Source organism: Urocampus carinirostris, chromosome 12 (genome assembly GCF_059441175.1).
Source record: "Urocampus carinirostris isolate Australia breed hairy pipefish chromosome 12, RoL_Ucar_1.0, whole genome shotgun sequence".
Lineage (NCBI taxonomy): Eukaryota > Metazoa > Chordata > Actinopteri > Syngnathiformes > Syngnathidae > Urocampus > Urocampus carinirostris.
In genome coordinates, this window is record NC_142360.1 from 21,150,320 (window position 1) to 21,165,929 (window position 15,610).

Consider the following 15,610-nt stretch of genomic DNA (forward strand, 5'->3'; position numbering starts at 1 on the left):
GTCCTTAACGGCAGCTCTTGCCTTTGCAATTTGTGTATTAATGTAATCGTATTGCACTTACTTTATATAGCTCAATAAAGGCATTAGAAGTCTATTGAGGCATTCAAAATGGTCAAGTCTTAAAAAGGTGAGAAGGGCGTGGAGGAAATATTCTATTTATTCGAGTATAACGTGCAACCTTAATTTGTTTTATTAAGATCGATACAAAATTGTGTCAGACTTTTTTAGCTCAAACCAACCATTGAAATTGACAAACTTGTTGAATACATGCGACCATGATTAAATCTTTTATTGACAACTATGAACATGCCTTTCATTGGCAGTTTTGCCTCAATTACCATTTTGCTGAATTGCATTATTTTTTTATTATGAATGATTAAAAATTGCTCCATAATTCATTTGGCTAGTTCTGTTCTCAGCTGAACGGTCGCTCAAAGAAGTGAAAAACAGCATTGGTGACTGAATGTCCACCATCTACCCTCAGACACTGCAGGGAGCCAGTGGTACTGGGATGGTTAGAAGAATACAAATCCCTATCACCTTGAAAACCTGCTTTTTTGTTTCCCTCTGAGAACGCTGTACAAAACAAAATTAATTGTGGAACCACAAAAATCATAAACAGCTTCAACCAACAAGCTGTAAATTGCATCTGCAATCTTTATAAATGTTTACTGTATGATTTTACTGTTACATCTCGAAAGTTTGACTCCTGTGAAACTGTTCAAATAAAATCACATCACATTACACAAGTGAGAAACCGTCCTTGGTTTCCTTAGTCTATACAATCTCTATTGTTATATTTCATGAAAAAGAGGTTGACTGAACTCCAACCATTTCAGCCCACTGTATTTATAAAAACAAATACATGCTACTGTGCTGTTGTCGCTGGTTCACCGCTTTACGGATTTTCATCATGCATAGTATTCTGCATTCTGATCTGCTAAACAGAGGAAGATTCTTTCTATCGCCAACAAAGTTGGGCCTCTTTACCCGCTTAACTTGCTCAGGAGCCACAGGCACCTTGTTCTTGAATAATAGATAATTAAATGAAGGTTTCGGCTTCACAGATTTTCACATTTCGCAAGGGGTTCTTCCCCCTTGTTAACCGCAATAAACGAGGGTTTACTGTACACCAAATCGTACAAAATCATATCAGAATTATCATACAGCCTTATTGATAGACGTTTATGGCTACCTGTATGTCACCGGTGGATATCATGACAGCTGACCTGATTGTTTGTAAACCTTTGACTGGCTGAATCAGGGGTGGCGAACACGCGGCTCTAGAGCTGCATGCGGCTCTTTCATCCCTCGTTTTATGTATATTTTTTTCCCCTCTTAAAACACACTTGAATCCATCAGAGTTGATAACAAATGATAAATAATATTTTGAAATTAATTTGGCAGATTTGTTGTTTTATGCTGCTCCGGACATATAACTGAATACCAATCATCTGCGTAGGTTACGTCTAATGCCAGGAAATTAAAGATTTCATGAGCATGTATACTGTTACCCTCATGGTCAAAATGGCAAAATGCAAAGCGAAAAGGAAATAGTGTTATGTTATGTGTGTTATGGGAAATAATCTGTTTTGAATTGTGTGTGTCTGTCTGTCATGGCAGGTCAGTGCGTGGTGTGGCTCTTTGACTCTCACAGTTAAAAATTTCGGCTCTTTGTGTCAAACGTGTTCGCCACCCCTGGGCTAAATCAAACATTTCTATCACGCACAACAACCAACAGTCCAAACATAAACTTGAATATCAAATTTGATTGCTATTATTTTTCTCTAAAGTGTCTTTTGTTAACATAAGCAGACAATAATATTAGGGAAGAACAATGGGATGCACCGAGTTTTCAGCACCATTTTTCTTTCAGCAGGGAAAGGACCAAAAGTGCCACGTCTGAAAGAAAAACAAAACCAAAAAAATAAAAGAACGATATATTGATGATGTCACTTCAAAAGTGAGGCGTCTGCTCATTTTTAGTGTTACGCAAGAGAAGGGAAGAAATGGACAACGCTTACAAACTTTTACCAAGAAAACATTTTCTCCGAAGTTCAAGTGTCCCCTTGCACCCATGTTTTGTAACCGCTAGTTGGTTTCTGGCCAGCGTCTAGATGCTAACACTATTGAACTAACCATTTACAGTTCCGCAGTTTTAAATCGCAAACGCATACTCTGTGTGTTTGACATTAAGTCAATTTGTCCTTGAAGTCGATTGTCTGGCGTTATTCTATGTGCAACGACACTTTAATTTACTATTGTTACTATTTAAATCGACCAATATGCTAATGTGACTCTCGTTTCCTTAAACAGCGCCGTTTACCACACAATCATCATTATTATCATATCCCTCTTCGCGTTTACTTGTCACTATCCGCTGCCCTATCCATTCAAAGCGAAATCGTCCGACAAATACGTATTAAAAAAGGGGGAGGGATAGTTCAGTGCAGAGGCTACAAGCAATTTATTTGTAATAATACCAAACCTCTTAGCTTAAAGTACAGCATTAACTTCCTTGTATCATCTGCATTCTAGCTCATTCAGCAGTTTTACTTCTTCTCTTGCACTGTTTTGTCCAACGGGAGTTTTTTTAAGCCACTAAAATGCCATTTTGTCACATGATAATGTGTAGTAAAATTATATAAAATTGGCAACTAATAATAATAGTCAGTTACTTATCATTTTATATTTTCTCCTTTTGGGCAACTTAGTTCAATGTTCTTTTTTTTTTCTTTTTGGGTGATTTGTTTCGGCTTTGCTGTTTAGGATTTCAGCCGAGCGTTTCACATCTTTGGCTTTAAATTTCAGCCCCAAATTTTCACATCAGTACATTCCTAATTGCAGGTTAAGAGCCACCTTGTCTTTTGAAGAAGAAAAGTAAACAAATAAATACATTTTCTAAAGAAGCCTCGACTTAACCAAGATCACACTAACTTTGTCAAGCACAACATCACAAATATTTTTTTTGCAAATTAATAACAGGGTTCGTACACTTTTTTTAATGGCCAAATTCAAGAACTTCTTAAGGACTTTCAAGGCCAGTTTCCCAATTTCTCCAGCACCATTAAAAGAGGAAATCTGGTTTGATTCATGTATTTTGAGGAGACACAAATATATCTGTGTTTTACATATGTGAAATTTAATCTTGTGTGTGCAGTTATCAAGACCTATGAATTTTACATCCTGTGTAAATCGCGAATATATTTATTTGAGACAAATCGCTCCCTTTATAGGTGTTGAGTAAAAAAAGACAGTAATATGAAGCTTACAATTTCAGTTTCAAGAGGTTATTCCCATTACAATTTACCACTGGGAAAAGCTACCTTAATTCTTTGCATGGTCAAGGTCCCCAGTTTGAGACGGGGTGGAAAGATACATTGGCCTGGAGAGGGATGGAAGCCAACAGGCTGTACTTGCCCAAGAGACACCACAGGAAATTGTGCCCCTACGACCCTAGTGGTTAAGGGATCTAACCCAGTTTTTTTCAACCAGTGTGCCATGAGACCTTGTCTAGTGTGCCGCTGGAATTTGCCCAATTTTATCTTTCCAAAAAAATCAGGCCATTATTCAGTATTCTTGCTATATTCAGACGAGGAACTGTAATAGTCATCCATACCAGTAGGTGGCAGTACATTTTTATATACTTTTTATACACTAATTATCTGCTCATGAGGTAGCACAGTACATTTAATAACTTAATTTGTTTAACAAAGCGGTTTAGGATTGCACTGTAAAAAATAAAAACATAAAGCACATCATTCTTAATTATCTTAAGTATTATTTTCTTCTTTATATATACTAATTATCTGCTTATGATGTAGTACAGTGAAATATTTGACATAACTTCATTTTCAAAAAATTTCGAACGGACGGTGTGCCTCTGAACTTTTTATAAATAAAAGTGTACCTTGGTTCAAAAAGGGTTGAAAAAAATGATCTAACCAACCAACCAACCATTGTAAATACCCAAAATTAATATGTAATCTCTGCACTAATACACATTTCATAGGGCCTTGTTTAGGTGTAGCATGCACCTGTCCTCTTGAGCCCGACCTTTGGGGACAATGACGCTTCACAGGACAATGCCATACAAACTAATACCAGCTTGCGTAATCACTAAGGAAGGAGAAAATCTTGAATATGTTTGTGGATCTAAACAATACGTGTAAATATTTTTGAGACAAATCCCTCTCCAAATAAGTGTTGGGTATAAATGAAAATAAAATAAAGCTTACATTTTCAGTTGCAGGAAGTTCTTCCCATTTTAATTTACCTTTGGGTAACGCTACCTTAATTTTTTGCATGGCTTGATGCGTAATCCTTGACTAATACACATTTCATAGTGCCCTGTTTAAGTGTTTTTATGCACCTGTACGCTTGGGCAATGACACATAATAGAACAATGCCATACAAACTAATGCCATCTGCAGTTAATCATGAAGGATAAAGAAATGCAATGGCAAAGCCACCAGAAACAGTGTCTGTGTCATTTTTAAGCAGGGCTGTAGAGAAACATGGCCCCAATTTTAAGCATTTACAAGTATTTCAAGTACTTTTATTCTTTGAAAACACAACATTAGAATTCAGGCATTTTCAAGTATTTCAAGCAACCGAACAGACACGATAATAAATTAAAAAAAATAAAACATAATATGCTAATATTTTCAAAATATGAGACTCTAACATCTGTTCTGCATTTGTATGAGAGGAGAGGATGTTGCAGCGTCACAAAAGTGGGAGGCCAAGAAAGGAACGCGGGGGGCATGGTCTCGGATTTTGAAGAAAGTGCAAAACGAAAGCAAGTAATAAGCAAGTTAGGAGCTAAAACTCAATTCAAACACAGACTTCAGAGATTGAAGGAAACTTTTACTGCAGCTAGTAAACATAGCCCAAGTTACACATAAAGAAGTTGGGGGGAGGGTCATTGGGGCTGAGTGTAAAATGAGTCCAGTCATCGTGCAAAGGTCAAACCATGATGAAATTGTGTGCCATCATACAGGATGAGTGAGATAATGCCATAGTTGGTGAATTGTGGGAATTTGGGAGGACAATGAGTACTAAAAATAAGTGGCATTGAAATGTAATGTGGTTGATACTCGTTAGTAAAGTTGACTGAGAACTTCTTGACATGGATTTATTACAGAGAATAATATCTACTGTGAATGCAAATAAAATTAGATCACATTTTAAATTTTGTGACGTTCGTTGACAACACCACATTGGTATGGCTCATTGTCTCTGATCGGGATGAGGCGGCCAACTGGAAAAAATGTGGCAACGTTCAAAACATTGTGTTGAAAAATTAAGTCATACTGAACTCCACAAAATCCAAGGAGGTCATATTGGACTTTAGGAGGACAACACTGACCCAGCTACACTCATCATGAATGGAACCTGGGTGGAGAATCCACTCCTTCAAACTCCTATCTTCAGTAACCTCTCCTGGTCTGCTAAAACCAGGAGCTGTGTTAGGCAAAGTCCAGCATTGACTCCACATTCTGAGAGTGCACAGTAAAAATAACCCATAACAAAAGTTGCAGGTGTCCTTCTACAGAACCTCAGTGGAGAGCATTCTCGCATATGGCATGACGGTGTGGTATATGCTGAGAGTACAGCAGCAAACATAAAAAACCCTACAGAGTCATCAACACAGCCCAGGAAAAAATGGCTGCCCTCTGTCCAGTCTGGAGGACATTGCTGGTTTACGATACCGAAGTATGCGTTTGGTAGCCAAAATTTGCCCAACTCTTACACTTACTAAGGCATTCCGCATAATACGAATGTGAAATGGACACCGCAAACGTGGACATGCCTAATGATGACCTCGGATGAGTCTGGTCTTTTAATGTCTTGCTTTTTTTTTTTGAAGGACACAGTTCCTTAGAATTGCAATTTGGGCACCCTACACACAACCGCTAGGCACGTTGTTTTTGTAAGTAGTTACTCTAAAAAACAGGCATGAAATGGGTCAGGGCTTAAAAAGGTGAGAAGGATGTGGAGGAAATAATAAAAAATACCGTATATATTTGTGTACAGACGCTTCCCTGCTTACGACCATTCGACTTACAAAAAACGGTCCGATCAGTTTTTTCGGGATGTCGAAAAATTCCGGACATTGCTGTAAGTTAGATTTTGTATCGTGTGCACCTTTTACTGAGTACAGGACATTACTGTAGTACTTCTTTCCGCAGCTACCGGAATGTGGTGGCGCTGTGAGAGGTCAGCCAACACCCAGCCGGAAGAAAAAAAAATCTGCTTACTCTTGCTAGTTCGTGTGTAAACATACTGTACTGAATCTTCAGCATGCCAAGAACTTTGACATTTTTATTGTTTAATATCTCATGCATCCATTTAATATGGTTGGTGTAATGTGTCAAGAAGATGCGAGCCGTTTCATTTCAAATGAAAGTGGAATATGGAAGCTTGATGCCGTTGAGAAAATGGTTGGATTGCTTTTTTACAAACACTTGCTACCACGAAGGAGGACCTCTTGAAGCCCATCTTCCAAAAGTAAGTTAAACTCAACTTTATTTATCTTTATAAGCATATTATTTTATTAAATGTTTATTTTTAGGTACAAAACAATACAGGTTACTTATACAAGCCTTAAACATACTTTGATAAACCTTAAACATACAAAATATAGCACTGAAGCAACTTATGAACAAATTCAACTTACGAACAAAGAATCTCATTTGTAAGTAAGCGTCTGTATAACGCACACCCGCACACATTTTTAAAAATTAAAAAAATGGAGCAAGATTTTTGGGGACTTTTTCTAAGCTCAAACCAAACATTGAAGTGATTACTAGCCGCCATGATTTAAATAATTTATTGACAACTATAAACACAATACCAGTGTCTGAAACTCGTGACAAAAAGTTAGAGGACACCAGGGCAGACAACTCTGAAAAGTTGCCTGCCCAGCCATAAAGTTGCCTGGCCCATTTTTCACAACTTGAAACACAATAAGACGACTAATCGCAAAAAAACCTGTTGTTGCAAAGTATTAAGTATTGATAATCAGAATATATAACAGAACAACACTTTAAAATTACGTTTATTATAAATGTACTTGTAACATTCATTGCATGTATATGACATCGCTGTTTTTCCATTTGTTTGCGTTGCATCGTCTGCTACAAACCACGTGAACTCCTCTTTCCACGATGCCTGTGATGTAAGTTTACGTTTTGTAGCATCATGAATTTTGTTAGCTTCTTTTGATAGTTTCTTCTGGGGCTGAGGTTTTGGCTTGATTCCTAACCACTTATCAATTTTTCTTGTGTTCTTTGCGCATCTACTTTGGAAAATAATATAAAAATGCACGACCACGACCTTATAACGCTCGGGAAAGTCCGGATGCACAAAGTTATTTGATGCAGGCTTCTGATTGGCTGCCGAGTATCCAAATTGCCAAATAAACCGAAGTTCTAAAATTTCCTAACCAAACGAGAAAAAATATTTCATTGTTTGTTTTTTTTGTTTTGTTTTTTTTGAAAAAGTTGTGGGCCATCCGGGTGGAGACATTTTGTAAGTTGTACGCCCGACGTAAAAGATGCACGCTCCGGGCGTCCAGGCAGACGTTATTTCAGACACTGACAATAATTACATAAATTAACAATATTTTTGTATTTTTTTGACCCTCAAAGTCAAATTTATCATCAGCTACACCAAAGAGGTGGGTTTATTTATATCTTTTATGACGACTTTCGGTTTTCTACTGTCTCTCACATTCGCCTCTACTACTGCAAATAAAAATAGCAAAATACAGGATAAAAACGAATGCACGTTACACGCGAACAAATACTGTACTCCTGCCCTGTGCCATTTAAACAGATTTTAATTTCATCGCACCACCTCAAATACTCACTTCACTCTGGGAAATTTCACAATACCCCCTTTATTACCATTAAAAAAACACCACCTCCTTTACCTGTTGTCCTCTAGTAGGGGCTATTGGTCCCTCAAAACACCCTTGTAAATTATATCAGCTATTTTAAATTGCTGCTGCTAGATCTTATTACAATTTTTTATTGCACAATTGCTACAAGTGAAATATTATTTTAACGTAGGCCAGTTTTTTTAGCACTACGTTGTAATTATTTTCTTTTTTGCCCGTTTATCCTGATAGTCTTTAGACTTTTATCCTTTTACACAGTCTATTACAGGTTTTAACCAGGAGTGCCATGTGTTATCTTGTTGCATACAATGTTTCACAACCATGATATCAATTACAATAAAACCAATTATATTGTATTTTATTCCATCTCCACCTTTAAATAGTTTCTCCTCGGATCTACACAATTCACATAGGTCATCCTTTTTTACTTCAAAACAGTGAATTTCTCTTACAGGTGAGGGATTTTCATGCCTGGAAAACATAACTCGACATGTTATTTTCTCTCGTTCTATTTAAACTCATACTGTTACTCCCACTGTTTTGGGTCAACAAAGTGCATGCATCCTGCGGTGATCCAGTGATCAGGTCTGCTGGAAAGGGGTCTGTTCACATATTAAAGCCCCGGTGAGTAGCATTTAGCCACTTGATGGCGCTGTATTGTCTAATAAGAACAAACACCAATGCCACAGAACACATTGAGCAGCAAGTTGCCAGACAAACATGGCAGCGACCTTAGGTAGGGATTTGACTATGTAAAAGAAATACAAATTTCAAAACCTGTGATTTATTTAATATAAATGAACATTAGTATAGTAGTTCAGGTATTTTGCCTAATATTCAAATTAATGTTTGTACCTCTAAAAGGCACTAAGTAACGAAAACAACCCGAAGAGGCGTTTCAGAGCCGAAAGAGACAACTCTTTGTTTTCCTTTGTTGACAATATCTGTGTATTATTTGTTATTGCAAATCCATTGCATTTGGTCATCCTGGAAGGGGGATTACCTCATGTGCAGGTTTCTTCATTTTCCTCATGTTGAGGTTTTTTAGTTTTTCCTTGCCCTCATGTCGGTTTTAGATCAGGGGGTGGTGTCATAATATTCTGTAGTTGGCAATAGTCTGTGAAGCCCTTTGAAACTCCTTGTGATTAAGGGCGTCACAAATAAATATGACTTGACTGAAATATTACACACTGTCCCTTTAATATAATTTGTCTAATCCACTTGACATAATCAGACGCGATATACTGCTCTGCCTCGCTTGATTTCATTTTGGGCTTCACCTTTCTTACGAGTCGAAAATAAAAAAGTGCCAGTCGTCAAAAGAGTGTCATAAACGCAAACTTTGTTTATTTGATGTACATAAAAGACGTTCACGCACGCGCAAAGTAGTCATCTCTCACCTGAACCGCGGGGAGTCCTTCAAACATTCCTCGAAATCCACGGTGATTTTCATTTTGCCAAGTTCTCGTCGACCTTAACCCCCAAAACGTAGTTTGATTGCCAAAACAGTAATCCAAGTTATGTCTTTGCGGCTAATTAGCTTGTTTGCTAATGTTATAGTAGCGTCCGACCAGCTGGCTCCCTCCTCGGACAGTCAAAGCTCCGTTAGCCAGCTAGCCTCGAAGGGGCCAGCAGCTCCTTTTCAAAAAGTCACGATAGGGGTGACCATAAACGAGTGGAGGCGGACTGGGATGAGACCGAAGCCGAACGCGACTATTTCGGACACGGTGGTGGGTCACGGGAACGGAAAGTGTCGCCCTGTAGCTCGCTCATGGCAGCCAACATAGAGAGAAGCTTTTCTTCTTCAACGAACATACTACGGCTCGTACGTAGATCGTCTATAAGACGTGATGCTACGCAGCCGTGATGCTCGGATACATCCCATTTCTCATTTGGGCAGCAGTTTGTTTGTTTGTGGATTTTTATTCAGGCACAGCACAAAAAAACGTTAATCATTTATAAACAAAAGGAAACAATACAGGTTTTGCAAAAAAATACTAAAAAATAAAAATAACAGTCGCATATTACAATTATACAACAGTCATGACATGTTTATACCACACCTGTCAACCTGTACGGTTTTGCCGTATAAAGTACGTTTTTTTATGCACATTAAGACGAGTACGACGTACAAGGAAATCTGTACGGAAAAACGCAAATTTGTCAATCGCATGCGTCTGCCGCCTGGGGATTTCCCGTCATGCGTCATTCCGAAAAAAAATATGGTGTACGATTATTTTGTATTTTGTAAAAATACGACACTTTGTACGGGCATGGAGCCCCGGAGGTTGACAGGTATGTTATTTGTATAGCACTTAACCACAAAAACGTCTCAAAGGGCTGCACTGAGCACTATTACGCCATCCCCTGATCTGAAATCTCCATGAGGGCAAGGAAAATCTCAAAAACCTCAGCATGAGGAAAGTGAAGAAACCCTTTCCAGGATGATCAGGCTGAAATGGATATCCCAAGGCGTACCTGTTAACCTGTACGTTTTTTTATGCATTTTAAGACGAGTACGACGTACAAGAAAATCTGTACGGGAAAACGCAAATTTGTCAATGATGGGTACTATCCAGTATACACCGAGTATCACGAAACAGCAAATCAATCAAGTCAAAGGAGTTCGCCGCGGAGGCCTCTATCTCGATATCGTTTTGTTTGTTGCAAACGAAGCGAGCGGTTTGATGCTACTGTGCGCATGCGTCTGCCGCCTGGGGATTTCCCATCATGCATCATTCCGAAAAAAAAAAATTGTGCACGATTATTTTGTACGGGAAAATACGACAGTTTGTTTGGGCATGGAGCCGTGGAGGTTGACAGGTATGCCCAATATTCATACATCATCAACATGAAATATAGGTAATAAGAGAATGTCCAATTAATAGCTTCCTGTTCCAAAATCCCGACTAATGCAGCAGGTTCTAAATATGGGGTCTCCAATGCACCAGAGTACCCCTGAGGTCAGCCAAGGTGCCCGCAGACCAGTGCTAGATTATTGTTTTTCTGGTAAAATATATATTTTTTAGTGGTTGTCTCCTAATTTCAATAATCAACCTGGTAATAACATAGTAACAAGATAGTAATAACAAGGTACGGTGTAATGTTAGAAATGCATATGAAACTGGATGTTCTTTGTGCTAATAAGTAACAAAAAGTAGCTCTAAGCTTGAAAAGGGGTGGCGACCCTTGTTTCTAGGGAACCAACATCAGGTCCAAGTGCCGGTACGGTGGCTCGAAGTGCATACATTGTGCAACAACCAGGCCTATCTTTCTGCCTCAAGGACAAGTCCGGGTAGCCCTTTGAGAATTTTGTGATTAAGGGCTATACAAATAAACATGACTTGACTTGATTTGAATATAAGTGTGTCTTAAGCTTAGTTTTCAACACTTTCACTGAAGTTGCAGAAAGAATCACAGAGGGCACCGGGGCCCGAACAAAGAAGGCTCTGGTACCTGCGGATTTCTTCTTGGCTCTTGAAATTACAAGTAGGCCAGCGTTTTATGAGTGAGGGCATCGAGCAGTGGGATATTGAATCAGAAAGATATAAAGGGGCAAGTCCAGAGAAAATTTTGTATAATACCAACAGAACCTTTGAAACACATCTTGTCTGTGAGCTAGTGTAGGTCGGGTAAAGTCAGGATAATCTGATGAAACTTTCTTGTCCTGGTTAAAAGCCTCGCTGTAGCATTTTGTACCAGCTGCAAACTTTTAATGCTAGACATTGGGAGACCTGAGAGTAGTACATACAGTAATCAAGATGAGAGGTAACAAATGTATGAATTACAATCTCAGCGTCAGACTGGGACAGCATACATACATACATAAACATGTGGTCGAATGGAGTAGGCTAAAGCCATAGCCTTTAATTGCTTACCCTTATTTCATGTTTCCTTGCAGGGAAGACATATTAAAAATAAAAAGAGTAGAACACCACCATACTCTCAAAGGAAAATTAGACAAAAAACATGACATTTCAACCCCATAATAGTATCAATACCAAAAGAAACTCAGTGTATTATGTATATTACAAAAGTCATTTATATACAATAAAAACAATAAAGTTCCTAACACAAAACCTTGAGGGTCTCTACGGCTAAAGCTCATAAGACTTCAATTGCTTGAATTGAATGAGTTAGGTCATGTCATTCACAATATAAACCAAGACGTCGCCATTCCTTTGGGGTAAGTATTATTTGGATTCTGAATTTCTTTCATGCTAAAGTTTATGAGTTTTTCTTTACGTTCATGTAGGTTTAAATCTGGGACTGTTGTAATAGTGGTCTCTGGAGCTCTATGAGACTTTTCGTGATTGAGGTCTATATACAAAAAAATGACTTGACTTTTAAAAATAGGATGGAAATAAATTGTCATTCACGGTGGTGGCTAGCGTGTGTGCGGCACAGTTCTGAGGTCAAGAGATCGAACCTTCCTGTGTGGAGTTTGCACGTTCTCACTGTGCTTGCATGGGATCCCTCCCGGCACTCCAGTTTCCTCCCACATTCCAAAAACATGCATGTCAGGTTAATTGGCCGGTTCAAATTGTCCCTAGGTGTGAATGAGCGAGCGAATTGTCTGTCCCTGTGTGCCCTGCGACTGGCTGGCAACCAGTTCAGGGTGTCCCTTGCCCACTGCCTGAAGATTGCCTCGGATTGGCTCCAGCACCCTCGTGCCCCTACTGAGGATAAGCGGTGCAGATAATGAATGAATGAATAATAAATTGTCATTTAATAAATGTCATTTATGAAATGTATTTCTATTGTTGGCAATATCACATTCATTGTTGAAAATTTATTGTCAAGTCACATTGTTATTTCACTATTTTTCATTGCACGAGGTAAGCAACATGCAGCTTGGGAGACACATGCGGCTCCTGGGCATCTTTTCCCAAAATGTTTGAAAATGGAAAATAATGTGTTTTTTTTGCGTGAGGAAAAACATGACAAATATTCTTAGCGTTTTCCATTAAATAGAGATATATACAGTATTAGTTGCCTTCCTTATAAGGCTTATACAAAGCTTATATTTTTTTGCGTCCCATAACATCTTTTTTTTGTCAAATATAGATCTTCCAACGTCTTTCATAATCGCAGATGCGTCTCAATAGGGTGCAAAGGTCCGCAGTATAGGGATAGCAGAGGGTGGTAAAGATAATAACAACATCCCCATCTATTTGCTAGAAAAAAATGCTTTCTATAATGTTATCGAACAAAAAAACCTTTTAACAAAATATGTCCATCCGTTATCTGCCCCGCTTATCCTCAGTAGGGTCACTGGGGTGCTGGAGCCCATCCCAGCTATCTTCGGGCAGGGGACACCCTGAACTGGTTGCCAGCCAGAGACAGACAACTCACTCGCTCACTCATTCCTAGGGACAATTTAAACCGGCCAATTAACCTGACATGCATGTGGGAGGAAACCGGAGTGCCCGGAAGAAACCCACACAAGCACGGGAAGAACATGCAAACTCCACACCGGAAGGTTTGATCTCATGACCTTAGAACTGTGCCACGCGCTAAGCCCATATATATTATGTATATTCTAAAAACATTTTGCAGCAGAGCATTGTTTATCTTTGCATCTGTTTATATTTTAATATTTTATATATTTTAATTCAGGGTTCCTTTTGGTTGATTATTGTAACCAGTTTTAATGTTCCAACTTTTAAAATTACAAAATTTTAAAATATTTTCCAGACATATTTACAAACTATACTTCTTTAGAAACTCAAAAATTTAATTATCTATGGCGAGTAATATAGTTTAAAAAAAAAATCAAGGAATACAGTTGTGTGAAGTGGTCTGCAATAGCCATCAAACACAGCTAATTATGTAATATTGTATATAGTATATACAATAAATCAGCACCCTTAACAGGTACACACGACTGTTGCCCATGGGTCGAAAAAAAGGTATTTATGTCTTATTTATCGCTTTATTTTGGAATTATATTGCTGCTAAATATTATTGCACTAGTTTCTACATTCTTTGTATTTTATTTTAAATAATTCCTTTTAAATCTATTACGTGTTTATCCTGGAGTGCAGTGTATAATCTAGTTGTAAACGATATGCTATATGCAGGGTTGCGTAGGGTTACTTTAACTGGATTACTTTCAATTACTCCAATACCAAATATGCTAATAAAAGACAAAAGAAACTATGAGTAAAATTACTAAATTTTGTGCAAGCTTGGGGAGTAACGGAATACATGGAACGGCAATAATGATGTTGGCAAGCTGTTTGAATTTATGTTCATTTTGTTTCTGTCGCATTTTATGTTGGTTTTGCCGAAAATCAAAGAGATCAAAGCCAGGAGAGCAAGCTTACCACGTGTTGTGAGTCATAATTTTATTAATATTTAGTTTCTTTTGTCTTTTATTAGCATATTTGGTATTGGAGTAATCCAAAAGTAATTGAAAGTAATCAAGTTAAAGTAACCCTACCCAACCCTGATAATTAGATAAAATCGAATGCACATTAAACACAAATAAATACAGTACTCCTGCGAACTACACTGATCAATTAAACGCACTACCTCAAATGACTCACAACACGAGGTAAGCTTTCTCTCCTGGCTTTGATCTCTTTGATCTCCGGCAAAACTAACATAAAATGCGACAGAAACAAAATGAAAAGAAATCCAAACAGCTTGCCAACATCATTTTTGCCGTTCCATGTAGTATTCAGTTACTCCCCAAGCCTGCGCAAAATTTTGTAATGTTATTCATATTTAGTTTCTTTTGTCTTTTATTAGCATATTTGGTATTGGAGTAATCCAAAAGTAATTGAAAGTAATCCAGTTAAAGTAACCCAACCCAACCCTGACTATATGCATTACAGTGCTGTACATGTTTTAAAATGCGGCAAAATCCGCACGAGTGAGTTGTCTTCCAAATATTTATTATCTTTGCACTCAGTGACAGGCTTCCTGATCTGTTGGAATTACAGTTGGCAATCCCGGGTCAACAAGCTTTCCGTGCGCTTTACTACTCGATCGAATCAATCTTAAAGGATTATCTGCATATTCGATATGTTTACAACCAGCAATCAGAGAACAAAATCATTATGATGTTACAGACACGTTTATAACTTGCATGGGAAGTGACATGTGCAGTTCAGTGTTGTAGTAAAACCAACACTCTACTACAGTGAACGTGAAATAATCCAAGCATTAACTCAGTGTTGGCCTTTATCCTATTACGTCTCAAGAAGTCCAAGAGGAATTTATGCAATATGTTGATAAACAGTGCCATCAGCTGTCAGGTTGAGGGATTATCTCTGTCCTGTTGTGATTGCATACCCTTCATAGGAAGAATCTCTGAAATGTTAATGAGTCATGTACATGACGAGTGTATGTATCCAGGTTGCCAAATGATATATATATTTGTATTTGTCCATTTAAAATCATTCTTTCAGGTCAAAAAACATAAAATAAAAAAGCAGCACTGCACTTCAAAGCATTTCCTTTATGACACTCCACATGATGATTTAAGATGAAATTTAAGACATTTTTTTTAAATCTTTTGTGACGACCCGAGATTGTGTTGAAGAACGTTATCAGACATAGTAACAATATGGTGGAATTGTGAATGTGTTTAATTGCTGTTAAAAGTGTTGATAAAAATTGTTTAAACCAAATCCTCAAAAACAACTACCAAACAAGCAAACATTGCTAAATAAGAGAGAAGTGATGAAATAATCA

The 15,610-nt window shown here is 37.9% G+C and overlaps 1 protein-coding gene across 3 annotated transcripts in view; it reads right to left on the reverse strand.

The window, feature by feature from the left end:
- Positions 1–9,718, reverse strand: part of acap2b (ArfGAP with coiled-coil, ankyrin repeat and PH domains 2b) — a 46,313-nt gene extending 36,595 nt beyond the window's left edge. For all 3 annotated transcript variants that reach the window (XM_088348858.1, XM_088348857.1, XM_088348859.1), the window contains exon 1: positions 9,307–9,718. In XM_088348858.1, coding sequence (XP_088204984.1) covers positions 9,307–9,359 — 53 coding nt within the window. In that variant the 5' untranslated portion in view covers positions 9,360–9,718. The remainder of the gene's footprint in view (positions 1–9,306) is intronic.
- Between the last annotated feature and the right edge of the window lie 5,892 nt (positions 9,719–15,610).